Here is a 21291-nt window from a genome sequence, read left to right as displayed (position 1 = left end):
ACGATCTATAGAGAGACTGCACATTATGAAAATTTCTATAGAAAGAAGGGTTAGGATCATCTTAACCCTATGATTTTCGGGGCACAACCTATTTACGTTGGTTTGGATCTCCTACGAAGTGGGCCGTATTGTACTTTTTGAAAAGTACTTGATTATATGGTCCCCATACCATATAAAATCTCTAGTATTTTTTGAAAAAGGGAGATTTTTTCGTCCCATAGGATAATGCACCCCCCTTTTAACGTGAATTGCAAGCGGACATTAATGCTTTTTGACGTCAAATCACGATAAAAGGGGGCACATTATCCTAGGGGGATCATCGCCCTTGAGAAATACTTGACCATATGGCCCCATAACACATAAAATCTCTATGCGCTCGAACCTTTTCATGAGTAATGTTTAAGTGGGGGTTGTACTTAGGGGTGGACTTGGTTCGGGTCGGTTCGGCAATCCCTATTGGTTCTCGGAATTGGGAACCAGAACCGAACCACTGACCATTGGAATCGAACCGAACCAAAACTGAACTTGATTGGTTCGGTTCTGGACTTAACCCAATCTATTTTTTTTTTTCCATTTTTTGGATGACGGATAAAATCCCCCCTTAACGAGTTAACATTATTCGTCAAGTTTAAATGACAAAGAAAAACGTTAAAGGGGGTGAATTTATCCTCAAGCACTGAACCATTCTCACATGCGGGGGGGGGGGGGGGGGGGTCGATATCATTCTGTTCAGTACAGTTCTCGGTTCCAGGATCCCAAACCCAGAACCGAACCAAAGTCCACGGGACCCAGAACCGAACCTCTTAAATTTGGAAGTGGCCAGTTTGGTTTGGTTCCTCGGGTTGGACCCAAACCATGTCCACCCCTACTTGTAATCATGGTTTTAAATTTCGACCGAAATCCGAAATTTCAGATACCGGTGGGGACCGAAACTGAAAATTTCCGAAATTCAATTTTTCCCCATTTACCAAATTTCGGTATAATGACATTATTTATTAAAAAAAAAAAGTGTTCCAAAATTTCGGCCGAAATTTCGGAATTTGGGTCTGGAATTTGGAACCAAATTCCCAAATTTCGAATCGAAATTTCGGCGAATACAATGCAGTGCGTACACTATGAGCCTATGGCATAGTGAGCCCACCCTTGAATAATCTGAGCCTTCCATACAACCGTTCTTACACAGAGAAAAGACCACACTAATTACCCATCTCAACACCCAATAATATGTTTTTTCCATTGAACAACATCTAAGCAACGACTCACATCGAAGTTAAAATTGCATGATTGGTGTGATTTTTGGGCCGCAGGAGTTCCAATTCTAGGACTATGAAATGAACGGTTCAGATAATTCAAAAGTGGGGCCCACTATGCTCTAATCAGTGTGCATAGTGGTCCCACCCGAAGAGTTCCTTCGCTTCCCTTTGGCTATCAATTTGATGATCTAGACCGTCAATTCGGTGGGACCCTACGATGAGCGGGCGACTGCAAGAAAATCACACCACACCGAATGTGTAGAAAGGAAGTGAGGAGGAAAAGGGGGTTTGTTTCTTCAAGGTTGAAGAAAATGAAAAGAGCAGGTAAGGACTGAGGAATGATAGTTTCTGTTAGTGCGATTATGGTAGGGTTGGTTCTGTTGTAAAAGGAGGCACTAGAAAGAGGAGAGGGAGTAGGAAAATCAGATCGATCGATAAATCGCATCTTGGAGAGATTGAGGGAAGCATACATACATACATACATACATACATGTTGCCCACCGTATCAAAAGGGCGCACGCCCTCTAACGCGCGTTCCAATCCCGTTCCTCTCCAGTACCTCCGAAGGATAATCAAGGTTCCCCCCTCTTATCTTCCTTGTTATGTTTGGATTTATTTTCACTTTTCCGTATTGGGTTTTTTTAGTAGTTGTAATCAGCACTACATGCCGATAAACACAACAATGATTCTGTTCTGGGGCTGAAATTAATGGATATTCCTTCTTATGATGTCTGCTACAGTATGATTGTTGGAACCCGTATTGGATTTCATGAATTAATCTATTTTTTTTAATACCTTTTTCCCAATGCATATACCTTTAGCTTGATATGTGGATGGAATCCGGAAATGTCGAAAGCGAAGAATTGGGTATCAGAACTCTTTGATAATGTCTCCTTTCTTTTTAATCTGTCCTTTTCGCGATTGGGCTAGATGCAAATGTAATATGTTCAGTAAATAATTATATTGAATTATTTCTGATCAGTGTATAAAGAAATTAAGTTGCCTCTTGTACCGGTTATATCGCTAGTAGATTTTATCACAACTCAAGAGGCTGAAACTAGGCTTCCAACTAGAGGATTGATTGTCTATATTTGGTCACACTGCAGTTAGGTTTGTGTGTTAATGAGGATAATGGTTGTAAACTTGTAATATTCAGTTGGTTCATATTTTACGAAGCAGGAACCTTTGCTGGGAATTATATATCACACTCTATCTTTGTTATTTGGTTCTTCTATTTACAAGTGAGTGCCAACTATTGTGTTTGTTCCTCAACTTCAAAGGGAGAGGAGTTAGTTTTGGGATGAAACTATGAAGACAAAGGGTTAAGTGTTGGCCCTTGCGGGACGTGAGGCGAGCTTATTAGCAATGCACCTCTCCAAAAGCATCAGCTAGAAGTTTCGTAAGCCAAATACGAGATCATTTTGTCTCATATAGGTAAACCAGATCTAGGCCACACGTTGAATTGTGCTTTCCAATGGATCTTTTTAATGCATGTTAACCACCAGGAATCGACCAAAAGTAGAAAACCTGCTATTGAACAATCACAAAACAATCCAGTAGATTTCCATAAAGAATGCTATATAGAGATAAAATGGCAATTGATTTGATTAGAACATGATCAAAGAAGGGTAAAAACCAGAACCCAATAAGGGAAACTCATAACTATTTATTTATCTCTTGAAAAATACATCAAAATACCTTAACACCCTAGTTTAATCGTAACCATTGATATATGATCAATTTCAGTCCTTAGATCTACCTAAATAAAACCTTTTTTGGCTAAAATAGAAATACAAATTGTGTAACATATTGTCCAATAAGCTCCCAAAACATTTAAATTATAGAACTTTTAAAATTTGACTTCCTATTGGATAAAAAGTAAAAGCACTATCCACAATTTTCCTTTTTCAAAAGTTCCACCAAAATCTAGAGATTGTACCCAAAAATGAAAATCACTTACGATCTCCAAATCATAATGACCTCACTTATCAATTTTTTGAGACCCAATATTATTATTATCATGATGTTTACTTACACCTCTAGTCTCTTGAATCTTGTTCGTGATTTTTGCTTAACTAACTTCTGATTGAATGAATGCCTAATTTGAAGCTAGAAGCTGATTATTGTTGTTCGTTGGTGTCGTCTTAATTATATATCTTCGTAATTGTTTTCTCATATATCTTGTCATTTTGGTTCATTGTAGTGGCAACAAATGGATATTGAATATACATTCTGGCAAATGTTTCATCTGTGCACCTCACCAAAAGTTGTGTAAGAATCTACTCTTAATTATTCTATGGCATTCTGAATCATTTATTACATCCAAGTGTTATTTAGCGGCTAATACATGTGTGTCCTAAATGTTGGATGTAGCCTAGCACAATGGCGAATCCACTTTGTCTTTTCTATAAAGATATTTTTTTCCTGAACAATTAATTAATTCGCTTTTGTTTACAATGACATGTAGCCACTTCCATGACTTTTGACATCATGTTGTCGAATCTATATGTCAAGGTCATAGTGGTGAGTAGTTCTTCTCAGAAGTATAACCTTGGGATTTGCGGATATATATTTCTTTCAAGACCTTGGGTTAACATAACCTATTATTCTACTTTTCAGGCGACTTTCAACCTTCTCAAGCTTTATATACTTTTGACCTGTCTGCTAAAATTTTATTTCATTTTTTCTACATCTTCAGAAAATCCTTACTAGGTTTTTGATGATTTAAATTTCATTTCTTTCAATAGGTTTTCCACACAAGAGAATTATAAAGTAAGATTAATCCACTTTGATTCTCCTCAATATGGTGGGAGAAAGTCATATCTCTCTAAATTGGCCGAATATACTCCTGATTGAGCTAATCGATCCGCCTAAGTATTGGCGGACCTCTTGACATGGTAGAAGCAAAGCTGGAGCCCTTATAGCTCCTCTATATAATCCGCAAACTCCATGGGTAGGAGCCTGATGCCTTGCAGGGCTGCCCTTACTTCTGCTTCTTTAGAGTCCTTGATACCGATCGGGCTAGAGGACGCCTACCTAGTAGCTCTAGAGTCATCCCTAGCGAGGTCACTGATGTCAACTGGGCCAAGGTTACCAATACTAGAACCGTCAAAATTTAAGCCTCAGTGGATTGGTGAAGTGGGCAACCTAACCTCTCTGAACAAGCCGAATCAACATCGAGGACTGGGTTTATGTGTTTGAACGGATTATGACCAAAGTTGTGGCTACGCCAACCAAAAAAAGGGCGACCTCCGAACTATTTCGGTGTGGTTTTGTTTCATGCTTCTATGAGCGGTCTTATCAAATAATGGATCAGACTGCTCCTGGTGTTCAAACGGAATGCTCTTGAAACCAATTCACTTGAGTGAGACGGAGGAGAGTACCGTCAGTATCGGGAGCTCCCCCTTTCCTCTCTTTTTTCTCTGCTTCCTTTACTTTATGTCGATCTCCCTCTTATGCCGGGTCGTTTGTTTCGTGATTATGCTCTCCTCAGGAGCGTTCCACTGAGGGGTCCCCCCCACTCCCCTTTTCCTTACTAGCAGAGGGGTCTCCTGCCTTCATCCTTGCCAGCACAATTGTCCCTCCAACAGCACCTTAGATCTTTGGAGAGATGTACCTAAAGCACGGCAGGACCTTCGCCCAAGAGATGACTAGAGAGATAATCTTCATGACCATGAATTTTCACCTGTTGACGAAACTTTTGAATATGTGGGCATTTTTCTCCTTCCATATTACCCAAATGGCAGCCGACAACACCAATTTCCGAAGGATACTCCGTTTTCTGAGGCCGAAGGCACAATGGACTGGTTATACAAAAATGGGGAATGTACTAAATCCTGATTTTTTTTAAAAACTTCTTCATTTAGTAATGTTTTACTTATTATTAGATCACTGAGAGATCGGCTTGTTATATATTTGTATTATTTAGAGTTTAGTGATGTCTTAGCGATTACACTTTGTAGCTCATAAGTCCGTTAAGTTATGCATTGACACTTAACATATTACTTTTTACTAGGTACCAAACATCAAGTATCAAGTATATTTAATAATTTCCTTCAATTGCTAATTACATATTATTATTGGTATCACTTCATATCACTATTGGTGTACCCTTCAATCTTGATGAACCCTGCATTTACTGGTAAGAGAAGAAATTCCCAATCTGTGAGCATAATTTGGAAGTTAAGCCATTTCCTCAGTCAATACTCTCCCAGTTCTGATTTTTTTTTTGGCATATAGAAATTAAAACCTCTCATTCTTTCATGCTTGGCTCAGACTTACTCTTTTTTTTCTTTGTTTTTTTTTGCAACATTTTTTGTGATAATCTTTCATTTGTTTTGCAACATTTTTTGTGATAATCTTTCAGTGGCACTGAAAGCATAATTTGAATGTGACATTTCAAGCTCATTACCAGATTCGAGTCTTGAATATTTACTGTTGTTATTGTTGTCATGCAATCGTGATGCTTTGATTCCATGTTAATTACTAATGTTTCCCTCTAGAATCTTCACCAGAAGGTAGTTTTCGTGATTTAAAACCATAACATTCCGATCCCCAACAGCCACCACATTTCCAAATTTCTTTTGCAAATGGTTTACTAACCATTGGCATACCAACATAAAAGAAGCTCTAACTTGTAGCCAAAAAAAAAAAAACATTGGTGTACCAATTTCCATTTAATGTTATGGTATACCTTTTTAATGTTATGGTATCCCAAGGTTAAATAACTTTATATTAGCATTTTTTGTTTCAAGGATATAGAAATTGGTAGTAGTAGTGGGTTTTCTGTTTCAGTTTAATGATAACCACACATCATTCACGAGATATGTCAAAACTTGACTTCCTTTGTTAGATTTTATTTCTTTGTTCTTAATTTCCTGCTCAACCTTTTTAGATTCTCTTTTGTTCTTTTAATTCTTCTGTTAATGATTTTGCATCTGGAAATGGATAACGGAGGACAGCTATCAGCACACCAAGTACCACAAACGTAAGTCTGCTCACTAGTCATTGACTCTTCCTTTAATTGATATGAGTGATTTGGGTGACTTTTTAAATTGCAAACTGCTAATCGTCATAGGTGGTAAATGTAAACAACCAATTGATTGGTGTCATTGTAAGCCTTTGAACAGGTATCTGGATATTATTTTGTCAAAAATAGTTTTTTTTTTAAATTTGTTTTGCTAGTTTGGTTTTTTATCTTGGCTTGTATTTTACCCATCTGAATACCTCTTTTTTCTCTAAAGATTTTGTTTGGTGTGGCTTACAAAGGGCATAATAAAAGATGTTAAATGTGAATGATGCATTCCTTGAAAAAACACAGAGTACTTAGCCAAATTGTTCACATCTTCACTCGCCGCAGCCAGACAATACAGTGCAAAGTCTTCTTTCCTATGGAAGTGACAGTTAGAAAGCCTCCCTAAAAAATAACATTGAATAGATACAAGCTCAAGCTTTCACAGGTTGTTGGTACTCATAGACTCATAGTGATCCAATGAACTGCATCAAGAACACCAATCGTCACCTAGATGGTAGCAATAATGACTTCTAGATAGCCCTAGTCCCACAATATGGTAACTGTTTTGATGGAGTCTGTCTATTGAATTTTTTTATTATGTAAAATATAAATGACACACTGTAATAGATAAATTATGTACATAATAGATATTTAGTGTTAAATGTAATCATTATAATAAAGGAGTTGGTATTACTACCACTTGTTTTGCAACTTCTCTGATGCAGAACTAGAAGAGAGATATCCTATAACTTTCAGGTTTATAAAACTCACTCTAATCTAGCCGATCAAGGGTTTGGTCAGACTTCCAACATTTCAACTAGATCTAACCCTTATAAGTTATATCTTAGATCTAGGTTAACCGCAAGAATCCACAAAAAAATTACTCAAATATGACGATTGGATCTTGAAATCAAGTCAATCACTAACTCTGATAGTTGCAATTAACTTAATCTGATCTCCATATTTATGATCTGATTTGGTCAATAGATCCTCAAGCTGATTACAATAAAATCCAACAATCCATGCGACCTTTAGAAATCACAATCACAAGAAACGAAAGTGTTCTACAAATTCAAATAAGTAGAAGAAAGAGAAAAAATGTAGATATTATCTCAAGAGATTGAAAGAAGAGAAGGAATAGAACTCTAGGGCATCACACCACTGGGTCTGAAGGCTTCACACCAATGAGAGGTCAAGAAATCACTTAACGATGTATTTGGAGAGCAGATGCTCTTCTAAGTTTGTGGAAACATGCTTTTCATTCATAAACCTAAGATGTCCAAAACTATGGTCCTAGGGCTTATATATATAAAAAACAAGACACGATTTTTTAGAGTAACCTAACATAAGTGGGCCATCAAAACACAAAACTCTAGCTTCTAGAGAGTTCCCTCATGGGGGAACTCATGGACATCCACATTTGCCAGTTCAACTTGTCGACATGTCTGTGGATGAAATGCACCCAGAAATTGCAATTTAGTGTAAATCATTTTTTAGTCTTCCAGTAGTAACCCATCCACTTCCCATCATGACCATAAATGATCGTCTTTAGAAGTCTGTGAAGACGTACCTCTTCTTTGAAGAATATTCTTGCTATATAAACTGCATATGATGTTTTATTGCATGGTAAGAAATGAACCATTTTGAAAAAAAGATCAATGATCACGTATATGTTGTATCATGCCCTTGCAAAGTCTTCGACAATCTTAGTATAAAGTCCATACTCAAATCATTCTAGGGCTCATAGGGCATGAACAAAGGAGTATATGGCCTCGTGTTTTAGTTTCTCCCTTTCGCGAATTGACATCTTCTAAACTGTTGGACTGTTCTTGCGACATCCCTCTTTAATGAAAGCCACTACTAACGGTTCTCATCCATCACAAAGTTCTTATCCTAGTCAAAGTGCCCTGAAGATGCTCCGGCATGTAATTCCAGTATTACCTTCTCTCACAGTGACGTGTTGGGGAAGCACGACCTTAAAAACATATCCGCTATTTATATAGAAGGTAGGATGTTCATATTTCTCAGTTGTTAATGCATAGGAGATCAACCCACTCCTTTGGTTTTAATATATTGTTAAAAAAACATTGAGCTGTATAAAACAGTTCAATCCCTAAAGCATAGGAGATACTTTGATACACTGAGAATTTCACTATTTTCTGACATGAAGCTTCACTGTGTTGGAATTTGCTAAAAAAAGCCCAATCTATTACATATGCCTAAAGTTGACATTCACATACCGGGGCCAAATAATAAGTATTTCATGCCATTTTTTTCTTGTTTTAAGTTGTTTAAGATTGACGTACAGTTACAATTCCATAGCAATGCTTGATCGAGCTATTTCAATTTAGTTTTTTCTTGTTTCTTTTTAAAGATTTTTGTACAGGTTTCCGGTTAATATTGTTTTCTTCAAAGTCAATGTTTGTTTCATTGTTTATTCAAGCCAGTCCATGGTTTTTCATGAGGTTACAGAGCTCAACTTGTTCTTCGAATAAGACTGATATTCTACTAAAATTTTTCTTGAAGCATGCGTAGAACTTGATATTATAGAAAAAGTAATCATCTACATCAGTCAATTATAAATGTGGGAATATGAGTTGACGTCTTCTTTTTTTGCTTTTGCTCTCAGAAACAAAGAATCAGTGGGCCCGAGATGATCCTGCTTTTGTTGTAATTTGCAGTCTTCTTTTGGTAGTTGCTACTTCTGCATACTGTGCTGCGTAAGTTTCTTATATTTTCATCCTGCTTGGGTTGGCTTTTTAGCTTTTACCTATGTTGCATCAGTACGGATACGAATGTCGGAATACGACACGGGTATCGAGTGTTGGATTCGGCAAACCTCAAAAGGAAAGATTTGTGGATTCGTCAAAATATTTTAATCAATTCTCAAATTTTATTTTTTTACATAATAATATGGTTAAAACAAGGAATATATTGAATATTTTAATAAGTTATGTAGGTATAATATCCATTTAAGAAACTTAATATTAATATTGGTAAAACTCAAAACATATGGTAATTGTAAAGTTGTGGTTGTAGTATTCAGAAAAAACAAATAAAAGAGATCTGGAATTGTCTTGGAGAATCTTGAAGTATTGGAATCCGAGAACTGTCCAGGATTCTTTGTCCATTTAGAAGAATCCATGTAACAGTGGTTTTTACGAGTTCAGATACATAATTGCTCTGAGAAAGGGTTACATTCTGGTTGAAATTTTTGTTATTTCTCATATCTTCCACTTTTCATATTCGTAGTTCATGTTTATCTTTCTTTCTATTGAAGTTTATTTATCATCTCAAAGTTTTTTTGATCAACGAATTATATTTTAGTTCAGTAAACATGAGCGAACCTTGCTTTGCTGAGTACTTTTAGATTCTGACCTTGGCTTTTGTCTTTATTTTAGGTATGATGGTAGCATGGCACATGCAGTTTTCACTATTCTTTCGGTTGTCTTTTTTCATTTTTTGGTGATTGGAGTAATTTTGGCAACATGTTGTTGGTAAGCTTCCAATTTGATATGCTACTTGCACACTACTACAAGTTTTTCATTGATTTCACTATCAGAAACTCTTAGTCGTAATATTGTGCTGTTTATTCTGATTAAAAAACCTATCATTGTTTTATATGCATTTGTGATTGGTCAGAAAGTAAAAATAAATGCACACTTGCATAACTTGTACATACTAGATGAACACATATATCTTGTATGCCAATATCTTTTAGTGATGTTCACTTTACCGGATTTGTTTTGAAAGTGATGATTGCTGAACATAGCAGCCATGGGACTTCTTGGATTTGGGCCCAGACTATTCTATGTCAGATTTGGAATTTTTTAATGGCAGCAGATTTTATTAATATAAGAAAAAGACCGAGATGGTCGATACAAGGAAGAAGAAAATAACAAGAAGATACAACAAAATCAGACCAACCATCCTCTCTTATGGAGGGACGGAGAAAAGAAAAAATCACGGAGGGAGAAAGTCAAACAACTCCAGTCTCTCAAATGATGCACCATCCTTAGCTAGCCTTTCAACAACATTGTTGGCGGATCTCCTAACATGCCAGAAGGAAATGTTCCAGGCTCCTACCCGATTCTGAATCTCGTCAAAGAATCGAGCAAATCTCCAGGGGAATATATGGCATCCTCTAAGCCATCTGATCACATTGAGAGAGTTCCCTTCCACCAGGACTTTGCCCAAGGACTCTCTCTCTCCAACAACATAATCCCCTGATGACCCAAACACACTTATGGCTCACGGATCCCATAGGGTTCACAGATTCTAGGGCAGAGATGTTGACTTGATGATAATTTTTATTTTTGAAGGAAGTGATATTTATTAATAAAAGAGAAAGGCCTGGCTAGCTCAGGTGCAGAACACCAAAAAAAAAAACCCACAGGGAATGAAAACCCATCATCCAATCCACAACAAATCGAATGAAACCAGGTGAAAAAGAAGTGAACACTTGGAACGAAACTTCGTGTTTATTTTTCTTCAAACCCCCAATCCACTCTCGCTGCGGCCGTTAACTCTGCCGCAAAACCAATCCATGGCATTGCAAAGGGCGTGGAGCTACACCTGTCCCCTTTCTTACCACAGAGGGTGTGCATTATCCTAATGAAAAGCAGACCTAACCACCGCTGCTAACAGAGACTTGTGTTCTGCTTGAGCGTATTGCTCAGAAGACCGAGGAGCTGAGGAAATCGTATTTTCCCCTCAGAATCTAAGGAATTTGAAAGCGGAAATAGCTCAACTGAACACCCCACCAGGTATTTTATTGACCGCTGCTGCTGTTTCGGGGGCGGTGCCCTTCAATTCATGAAGCAGATCGCCGGGAAGGCTGTTTCTCAAGCATAAAGCGAGAGTTTTCGACCCTTTCACATCGAACGACAAACAAAACTCCTGAAAAAAATAAAAATTACAAACTGGGCATTTTGTGCAAATCATCAAGCTCTGAGTCTGATGGTACTCAGTCATCTTCTCTTGTTTCGAACAGATAAAATGAAACTCTATCAAAGAAACATAGAACTTAAAAGACAAAAGGCAACGGAACATACAAGTAGAGCCCAGAGCAGGCTGCAACAGAAACAGAAAGCCACGACAAAGTATTAAAAAGCCAATAGACAACTTAATTACAGTTTATTCTATAGCTGGCCAGATGGTCTGCTGTGGAATTTCTGTCATAATGAGTATACGAGCAAAAAAAATCTTCATATATATTTAAAAAGTACTCATTTTAATAAAATGCTGAGAGAAACACCATGGAAGGACTGAAGTTTCCTCATGCCAACTGATCACTAAAGATGAATCATCTTCAACCGAAACTTTCTAAGAACTGAATCCTTGAAGATGTTTGAGAACGATGTGGTCCTGACCATTTATAAGCCTTTTAGGGACATGGAGGACCTTTCTTCATCAGAACGGCTCGATTGAGCAACCCCCCTTTTGCAAATTAGGAGGATTTGTGCATCCACTTGAACAATTAAAAATACTTTCTTCTATCCTGAAATACAGGAGTTTAGGGATTTAACTTGCCATTTTGGTTTTGGATCTGTATAGATGTGGGGATTGCATGTGTAACAGTGAAAGGGTTTTAATGTGGAGAAGAAGAAACAAAGCTGGACGTGTTTCAGCAGATTGGTTTTGATAGATTTTTGTTGAGGTCAACAAAAAGCTGGAAAAAGTGCAATATTTTTAATCTATTGATGCTGAAACTGGAGAAGAAAATGGGAGTAGGGATTGAATAGAGCATTCACTTGTTGGTTCAGAGGGTTTAGTACAAAGAAATAGATTTGGGGGTTGGGCCTCTAGCTCAATCGTTGAGGCTTTGTATCTCAACCTTGATCCCAGCATACCTACGGAAAAAAAAAAAAAAGATTCGAGGTTCCCCTCCCTGGTCTTTGTACGGAAGATGAGTACAGAGGAAAAGCATGGAAATCAAATATATAAATCTGTGTGCGCGTGTGTGGTTTCATCCATGAAAACCAATTTTAGAAAATAACCAAAAAACATTATTAGAAGTCTGGAACTAGAACTTCAACCACTTTCCTTTCACAATTTTTTGGAAGCAAGGTGATGCAGATAGTAGGCCAATAAGTGGCATATTTGCCCATTAGGATTTATATTTCCATATTATTTAGTTTAGGAATTAATTTCATTCTATTTAGATTCTAGGATATTTATTTCCATATTTTTAGTTGTTAGGACTTTTATTTTTCATCGAATTTTATTTCCATCCCATTGCCTGTATATAGGCCTCATTGTATTAAGAATTATTAACTTTGATGATTATTGAATTGAATTGATATTTCTCCTTTATTTCCATCCCAATGCCTATATATAGGCCTCATTGTATTAAGAATTCTTAACTTTGATGATTATTGAATTGAATTGATATTTCTCCTCTCTACAGATTTCTTCTTCTCCTCTTCCTCGGTTCTTCTCTTCTTCTCTCTAAGTTCCTCTATCCTTCTACTTCTCTTCTACTCCTCTTCCTTCTCATCTTCTTTTCTTCTCTTCTCCTCCTCTTTTTCTATTTCTCCCATATTTCTTCTCTTCTACTTCTAATTCCTCACTTCTTCTCTTATTCTTCTCTTTCTTCTCTTTCTTTTCTCGATCCTGCACCACAGGGTGATGAGCTGAGCAAAGCCCCTATATTTGCGATGGTGACACCCCATAAAAGATGAATATATGCACCACAACTTCAGATCTAAACACCCACGAATAGAGCAAAGATACAATGAGATCCAAAATATATAAGAAAAGAAAGAATTGGTAAAAAGAAGGGAAACATAGAATTTTCCATCTTCTTTCTTTTTCCTTGTTTTTTTTTTGGGTTTTCTGTTTCGTTTTTGTTTGATTTTCTTTTCCTTAATAACGCAAGGGCCCTCTTGCCGTTATCGTTTCACTTTTGCCTTTGGAAATCTCCACCCAACTTCACTCGTCTATTAAACTATCTCATCATTTTCCATCCATATCAATTTTTGTAGATCCCGTCACCTCATTGTTTTCTACTTTTGGTAAGCTTTTGTATATATACATGTGGGATTTTATTTTCATGTCCATTTTCTCTTAAATCTCCCTCTTTTGTAGTTGTTCTTTCAATTTTCATTTCAATTTTCTCTCTCTTTTGGTGTTTCTTTCTGTTATTGAACTTGGAAGGTAGGGTTTGTGATCATATATAGGAAATGAACGAAGATATGCATTTTTTTGGGAAAAAAATTAAGACAGAGAAGATAGGATTCAGGATCAGTACCAGAGGTTGGGGAAGACAGAAGTTTTGTAGTTTTCTACTTTTAGTAAGCTTTTGTGTATACATGCGGGATTTTATTTTCATGTCCATTTTCTCTTACATCTCCCTCTTTTGTAGTTCTTTCATTTTTCATGTGGATTTTTTTTTCTCTCTTTCGGTGTTGGTTTCTATTGTCGAACTTGGAAAGTGGGGTTTGCGATCATTTAGAGGAAATGAAAGTAGATACATATTTTTATTTATTTATTTTTGAAAAAATATAGGTAGAGAAGATCCCGATTCAGGATCAGTACCTGAGGTTGGGGAAGATAAACGAGAAAGGATTACACTTCAAAAAAGAGAGTTGTATGAGTGATTACCGGTTGTAAATTGTTCTTTAGGCCCGGCTGGGAGAGTTAATATACACGCACACACACGCACACTCACACACGCACGCACCCACACACGGGCACGCGCGCGCACATACGCACGCACACACACACACACACACACACACACACACACACACACACACACACATATATATATATATATATATATATATATATATAGACACACACTAGTAAGACACCCCGTGCAATGCATGGGGGAGAAGAAAATACGGCTTAAAATTGTTTTGATGGAAAAAAAGAAGCATTGTTTAAAAAGATTCAATTGAGTTGTAGATTTTGCCTTATAAATTTAAAAAAGAGTAATAACTCTTAGAAATAATAAATTTAGAAATGGACATGACAATGAAGATGAGGAAAGAATAAGAAATTCAGTTTCGTAAACAGAAGGAAGAATGAATTCATCAAAAACAGAGAGGGAAGAATGAGAAATTCAAGTTTGTAAATGTAAACAGAATGAAAACGAAGCAAAGTAAGAACTTCTAAGCCAATAAATGAAAAAATTTCAAGCGGTGAACATTTTCTATGGTTCTTAAGTGATGAATAAGATGAAATTTCAATTTGTAAGCCTATGAAAATGCAATTACTGAAGCATTAGTAGATTTCCTTAAAATGCAAGTACAGACGATTTCCTTTCTTTATAAAAAAAAATAGAACTTTTGAATAAGTAATTCCCCTTATCCAAAATTGAAATCTATGAGATCCATAGAGTAAGTTGTACAACATCTCTTTTATCTTCAAAACCGCGCTACATTGATTCAATTAGAGGTAGAGGGTCTTCCATTTCCAGGGAAGTGTGAGACCTGTCAGCATTTTTGGTGATCACGACAAAATCCAGAACATTGCTCGTTTCTTCATGTTCATAGATGATTCGACTCTCTGTACCCTTAATTCTCACAACATTCTTTTAAACAAAGAGAAGAAAGAAAGGATTTCAATCACAATCCTGCAAACCAAACCCACATAACATCAGTGACAAGCTTCTAGATTAACAGACCTAAAATTATAATTGTATGGGCAAAAAGCTGCAATAGATGGAAACTTCTAATAAAGCCTAGGAAATAATCCATAATGAAAAAATCGGTGTCCCCTTCCTAAGATAGCATTATCTTTAGATGTCTCGATAATTCTAGGGTTGGTATTATCAATACAAAGTAGAGGATGTCCATGACCCAATATTGGCCCTAGGTAACAAAACTATTACAGGGAAACAGTGTTCTAGAAACTTAATTTTTCCACAACACATTAACTCCATGGCTATAAATACAGTGCTATAAAAACCAAAAAGTCAGATTTGATCTCCATGTGTCTAGGACCTTCAGCACTAAACCCAAAACAACAGTGTTCTCAAGAATGCATTTGCCTGGGAAATGATTTTTTGATTGGTCTAAGTAATGCATTGTAGTCACTGGGACTATGATGAAAAATAGAAAACCGTATAAAATGGGAAAGATTGCATGTAGGCATTGTGTGTACGATGAAAAAACAACTTATTAGAAGATCCTAAACGATAGATCGAATAGAAAAATACGTGATTTAAAAGCTTAAAAAATAAAGCAATAGCAATAGAAATTACCTTGTCCCAAGGATAACAGTTTTGCCAATCTCAACTTTAATGAAGCAATGAATGCCTATCCAAGGATACAATAAACCCCCGCTTGCTATCACCACGGATAACAGCCCATTTGGGAATTGCAACTGCCTTTAACAACCAATTAGCAAGTGCAAATAAAGAGAGGCGTCATTATCGAAACAGTGCATCCCCTCTGCATCACAAAATATGGTTATTAGTCAAAGATATGAGGAAGTAGTACATGAAATAGGTAAAAAAAAAAAAGCATCAGCAACCAACAAATAAACAGCAATGAAGTTTTTAAAAGTACATAAATGCAAAATGTGTGAATAGAACGCAACCATTATTAGCAAATTAATAATCAAAATGAGGCAACTCCCATCCTAACTATCCATTGTGAAGATTGGAAAAAGTGAATAGAATCACCATGAGGATTTATAATATAATTCAATTTTTTTTTAGGAAATTTGCCGAATCTCTGTTCACTTCGCAAATCGGATGTTGATCATCAGCCACAGCTCGGTCTACTCCTTGATGCCTTTCGGACGGTCATCTTCAACTTCCTAGTAAAGAGTTGAGTTAGACTGAAATCATTAATTCTCTTAACAACTTATACACGAAGTTATGCCTGATGAATGTAAGGTAAGAATTCAGCATCAATAGCCGATGACAGTACGTAACAACAGAATTCACCTCAAACAACTAACCCGGAAGAATTATCAACAAATAATCCAAGATAGATAGAGAAGATAACTTGTCAGTAGTGTTGAAATAATGGAAGACGGTCATGAAACAGTTCATGTAATTTCTCTTATCTAATAAATTATGCCTTACACCTGTTCAATATAACAAAAATCGAAAATAGACATAAGCAAAAACAGAAATTAGACATTCGTATGTCACAACCGGGGAACTTGGGAACAGAATCCCCGCTCCAAATATGCAATAAGTATTGGGAGGCTTGAGTATTCTGCAAGAATTATTAAAATCTTATGTTTCTTGATGAAAAATGTGATCTGACATGGAAATAGTGCCGGAATCCAATCATCTTCCTCCGTCCCCATCGGGATTTGTCTATCCTCTCCGACCATCTTCTTGACCAAATTCAAAACCCGGTAACCCTTTTTCCTCTACCAAATCTCGCTTCTCTTTTTCTACCACCTAGATCCTAGTCCCACCACCACCATCTCTCCCTTAATTTTCACCAACAGCACCATCTTCTCTGCAAATTTAGATCACCATCATCTTCAACCTCTGATCTACCATAGACCTATTCCCTAACAACCACTATTTCGCTTCAGTCAATACCCATCTCTTTTTCTATCCCAACCCTCAACAGAGCCCTAACCCTTCCCTCTTCTCTTACTCCCACTCACGTTTTGGGGACGTCATTGCTACAGCCAAGGAAAAAACAAAGGGAGTTTTACCTGAAGAAGGGAAAATAGAAAACAAATGGTGGTTGAAATGGCAATGGTCAAGAAGAACCCCCAAGCCCTCTGTTTCTCCTATTTTTTTTGCTGAAATAAAAGTGAAGAGATGTTGTCTTGAAGAACTCCCAAAACCCTCTTTCTTTCATCCGAAATTAGCCGGCCAACAGAGCTGGGGTTGAGGAGAGAGAGAGAGAAAATATTGCTGTAATCTAGCCCAAAGCCATGGAAAAATCCAGAAATTTTGGTGGTGGCTTGAAGTTTCTGGATGGCAGTGGCGGCGTGCGTCTCGAGGAAAGAGAGGAAGAGAAGAAGGTCGGCGGAAATCTTGGTGAAAGGTGCAGTTTTTTTCTGTGTTGTTCTCGTGAGACGCCCAAAACCAAAGAAAATCTCGCAAGGAGAGAGATCCCCACCATGCTTGATTGTCTTTTATCCCCAAAATCCAGCGGGAAATTGCGATATCTTCTCCTTATCGTGAGAAGTGGGAATGAATTCCTATTTTTTTACCCTTTTTACAAGATTTTCCGGATGTTTATCCTTTTTCGGTTCATTTTCCTAGATTTTTAGAATTTACAAAATACACCAAAAAAAGGGAAAATATAGCCGTGGAGGAAGGGGGGGCTGACACGTAAGGGTGAACTGTAAAACCCCCTTCCCTCTTTATAGTAGTAGATATAGTGCGTCTGTTGGTGCATGCTATATAATTTTTTTTAGATGATTTTTTAACATTTTTGTATTATTGTGCCTTTTTATTTATACGTTTGTTTACCTATGAAGTTCATATCTAGTCATGCTACTATTCAGACCTTACTGATACTTCTAGGTCTAGCAGATTCTTTATGTAAATGACGCTTTTTTGTTGTTGTAATCAAAACTTTATTTCTCAAGATTAGTGGTTCCATGCAGGTTTCTGGCAAATGCTTATCTTCGTGAGGAGGCTTCAAGTAGTCATGTTGTTGAGCAACATGTCGAATGGTAAATCATGGAACTGTTTACTTTGTTTTTATAATCTGCACTAATACTACTTACCCATGTTTGTATGCAATGGTGAGATTTTTCATTTCTTTCGAGTTATTAAATTATGGCACCTGAAATATAGAAATGATTTGCATTATTTTTAGTGGAATTGCCATTATTTTTTGTTGATTAGTTAATAAATCACGGTTGCTTCATATTTGATATTCGACATTATTTGATAACTTGTAAAAAGATTAGAAATCCCCTGTATTGTTGAAATATTATGCATGTATTTTGTGAGACTTGTTGAGATTTGATGTATATTTACGGATAATTTTCTCTTCCCCTTTTAATATGTATTGACACACATTCTTCGGCCTAGATTTATGTGCGTAGACTTGGGCCTATTTTCTTTTTCTTTTCTTTTTTACGGTTTTACCTTATTCTTGGTCTCTCTTCTCTCTCTCTCTCTCTCTCTCTCTCTCTCTCTCACACACACACACACACACACACGTTCTTCGGCCTAGATTTATGTGTGTAGACTTGGGCCTATTTTCTTTTGTTTTGTTTGTTTCTTTTCTTTTTGACGGTTTTACCTTATTCTTGTTCTTTATTCTCACTTATTGGACCTTGATCTATGCGTGTATAGTTGTTCTTTCTTTTCTTTTTTTCACAGTTTTTCTACGTAACTTCTATTCTTTCTCACTTTTGTTCATGCTTTTCTTGTTTTCTGATTAACAGATGTATTTTATGTTTATCTTTTTTTTTTCTCTCTGCATGTTCATTTTCTAAAGCTATTATTAGTAATATTGTTCATTCCTTTCACTTGTTTCAATACTTCTAATTTTAGTAGACAAAAAAGTGATAGATAAGCAGATACGAAACACCTAGTTGGTTCGCTAGCACAACAAAAGTATTTTAAATTACATTTAAATTTGCAAACATGGATATTTTTTAAAGGAAATACTCTGAATATCATTAACCATATACCGTAAACTGGAACCTGTGATAGAAGCTATATGTATCACTGTATTCTATATGTCACAGGCAATTGGCGCATACACCCAATTGATATCGGTTTGAGCACTAGCCGATACGGAGACCAATATCGATATTCGAACCTTGATTAGGAGTGATTCTTACGATAAACTCTCCTCAATACATTTGAATTTGCTAGGATATAGACTAACAAACGTAGAGTCATCTTAATATTATCACTTGAAGTGTATGGTGACAAAAAATATAGTATTATATTAATGATTCCGCTTTTGCATTTTACTGAAATATTAATATCCATGATTCATCTGATGTACACCACCAGCAATACTATCTTTCACTATTTATAATGTGTCCCACAAACAGTACACTCTAAATCTCTGCACTCTTGACCATGGGTTTGTGACGGCCTACATATTATGATTAGTCCGTATTGGCATTATTGATATTGAACATGTAGCATATCTGAAGCTAGTGTAAGTGAACTAGAAGTTTATAAACCGGGATGGATGCTTGAATTTTGAACTAAAGTGCTGCTATACATGCGGACTATTGTTTGTTGCGTCACTTGTTTTTTACCTCTCAGAATTATCTGGTTCTGTCTGGACGGGTAGTTTGAGGCATTGTTAGTTGTAATGTTTATCTAGCTGATGAACACTTTCTACTTTTGTGACCGTGAGGTACAAGATTACATATCCCTTAGTCCCTATTTAGGTTCAAATTGTGTCAAAGTGAGGTTAAAATTCTGTATAAATTTGCTATATGCATACTTTCCTTATTTACACTATTTGATGTTTCAAAGGGACACCGATCTAAGCTGATTTTAATTCTCCTTTGTTTTCTGTGAAGGCTGTATGCATTTGATGTTCACTGCAACTCTTTTTTCCCAACTTTTGTTGTGCTCTACGGTAATTGTTATGTTCACCTCGGCTCCTACCAATTACTTGTGATGCCTATTTTATACATTATGTTCTTACTGACATCTTGAATTTGCCTTTTGTCAGTGATTCAATACTTTGTATCACCGCTCTTAGTTGCCCACGGTTTCATTCCTGTCCTCCTTTCGAATTTGCTTTTTATGGTGGCAGTTTCCTACTACCACTATCTCAACTTCTTAGGATATGATGGTAATGGAAATATCATCTCTTTTTCTCTTTGAATGATGATATGCTATGTGAATATTATATTCCAAAGTTTGAATTACTTTGATGAGGAAATTTCTTAATGAAATGTGTTCTGTTGGATGAATCACCACAGTACTGCCCTTCCTCGATAGAACAACTTTCTTCCTGTATCCAATTGGTTTCGTCATCATCCTTTCCCCTCTCTGTAAGTGTGAAACCTCCATTAATCCTGAATTTTATTCATTTTGTTTTTTTTTCTGCAATGGCTTGTGTTTAACTTTCTTGTGTTTGCAGTGATTCTTAGCGGCTTCAATCCGACAAGATATTGTATGAGCATGTACTTTGGTTAGCATGGGCGATATACCAAGGTGGGTCAATCAACATCCTTGACACAAACAAGAGGATATGGTGGTACCCTTGAGATTACTTTGGAGAGGACGTGAATAGTAGACGGCCTTCTTGAATGGATAGGTCTTTGACTTATGGGAAGGTCCAAACATCTGAAGAAACCCCTATACAGCTTCTTTTTTAGCTTCACATGTCAATGAAAGTGCTTTTGGGTTTTATGGAGGCATTTCCCTGATGTCTAAGCTTGTTTTTTTTCTTCTTCCGAACCCTGAATTTATCTAGGACCCCGGGTCAGCACCATAAATTTTGTTGATATTAAAAAAAAAAAGGATACAATAGGAGGACATGGCGCCTTGCCTGAAAACCCAGGCATTTCCTGTCTAAGTTTCTCACATTTGACCTCTGCATGCTCCCCATCATATTCGAAGTTTTGGTTTCATCTATGGCATTGAAAGATAAGGCCAAGGATCGCTCATCTGAAAATTAAGGCTTATTATGTTTAGTCTCAATGTTCCCTGTAAATATTAGTGTCTCAAATGGAGCAAGATGCACTCTGTAATTGTAATTTCCATTAAGGTGTAGCAATCTAGCGCTTAGCTAGGCGGCAAGGGCACCGCCCTTGACGTGTTGTCCTATCCATGCTCGGGATTCCTTCGCCTCCGTCGCATCACCCTGAAATGAGCCTTTTATTTCTTTGCGAAGGGCTGATATGGGGGCGTCACACGAGGTGAAACAGCCTCATTTGTAGACATGCATTGTCCTGAATATATTGTAGACAACAGGAAAGGAAAAAAAGGAAGGAAAGAAAAGAAGAAGGAAAGAATGAGCCGGGCATGGACTGACTTCTGTTCGAATTTGGCCCAATTCCTATTTGGGCTTTAAGAAAATGACTCAAACCGAACATGGTTTGTAGCACTATCCGGGCTGGGCTTTTAAATTGGGTAGCTGAGATGAGACCTTTGCA

The 21291-nt window shown here is 36.8% G+C and overlaps 1 protein-coding gene across 1 annotated transcript; it reads left to right on the top strand.

Moving 5' to 3' along the window:
- The first annotated feature begins 1510 nt into the window (after positions 1-1510).
- LOC143858456 (UNC-50 family protein) lies at positions 1511-20886 on the top strand. Its single transcript, XM_077369111.1, has 10 exons — positions 1511-1830; positions 3457-3524; positions 6215-6240; positions 8897-8987; positions 9669-9764; positions 17809-17877; positions 19705-19763; positions 19860-19982; positions 20113-20184; positions 20274-20886. The coding sequence occupies exons 1-10, from the start codon at positions 1744-1746 to the stop codon at positions 20327-20329; spliced, it is 747 nt and encodes a 248-aa protein (XP_077225226.1). The 5' UTR covers positions 1511-1743; the 3' UTR covers positions 20330-20886.
- Positions 20887-21291: the final 405 nt, after the last annotated feature.

Source organism: Tasmannia lanceolata, unplaced genomic scaffold (assembly GCF_043159265.1).
Source record: "Tasmannia lanceolata isolate RefF3 unplaced genomic scaffold, GAP_Taslan_0.1 ptg000003l, whole genome shotgun sequence".
Classification (NCBI taxonomy): Eukaryota; Viridiplantae; Streptophyta; class Magnoliopsida; order Canellales; family Winteraceae; genus Tasmannia; species Tasmannia lanceolata.
Note: the sequence above shows the minus strand (reverse complement) of the source record. Positions and strands in the feature narration are given on the sequence as shown.

Coding starts and splice junctions, on each gene's coding strand:
- LOC143858456 (XM_077369111.1), top strand. CDS start 1,744: ATGTTGCCCACCGTATCAAAAGGGCGCACGCCCTCTAACGCGCGTTCC. Junction 8,988..9,668: donor ACTTCTGCATACTGTGCTGC/GTAAGTTTCTTA, acceptor TCTTTATTTTAG/GTATGATGGTAGCATGGCAC. Junction 20,185..20,273: donor CATCATCCTTTCCCCTCTCT/GTAAGTGTGAAA, acceptor TTGTGTTTGCAG/TGATTCTTAGCGGCTTCAAT.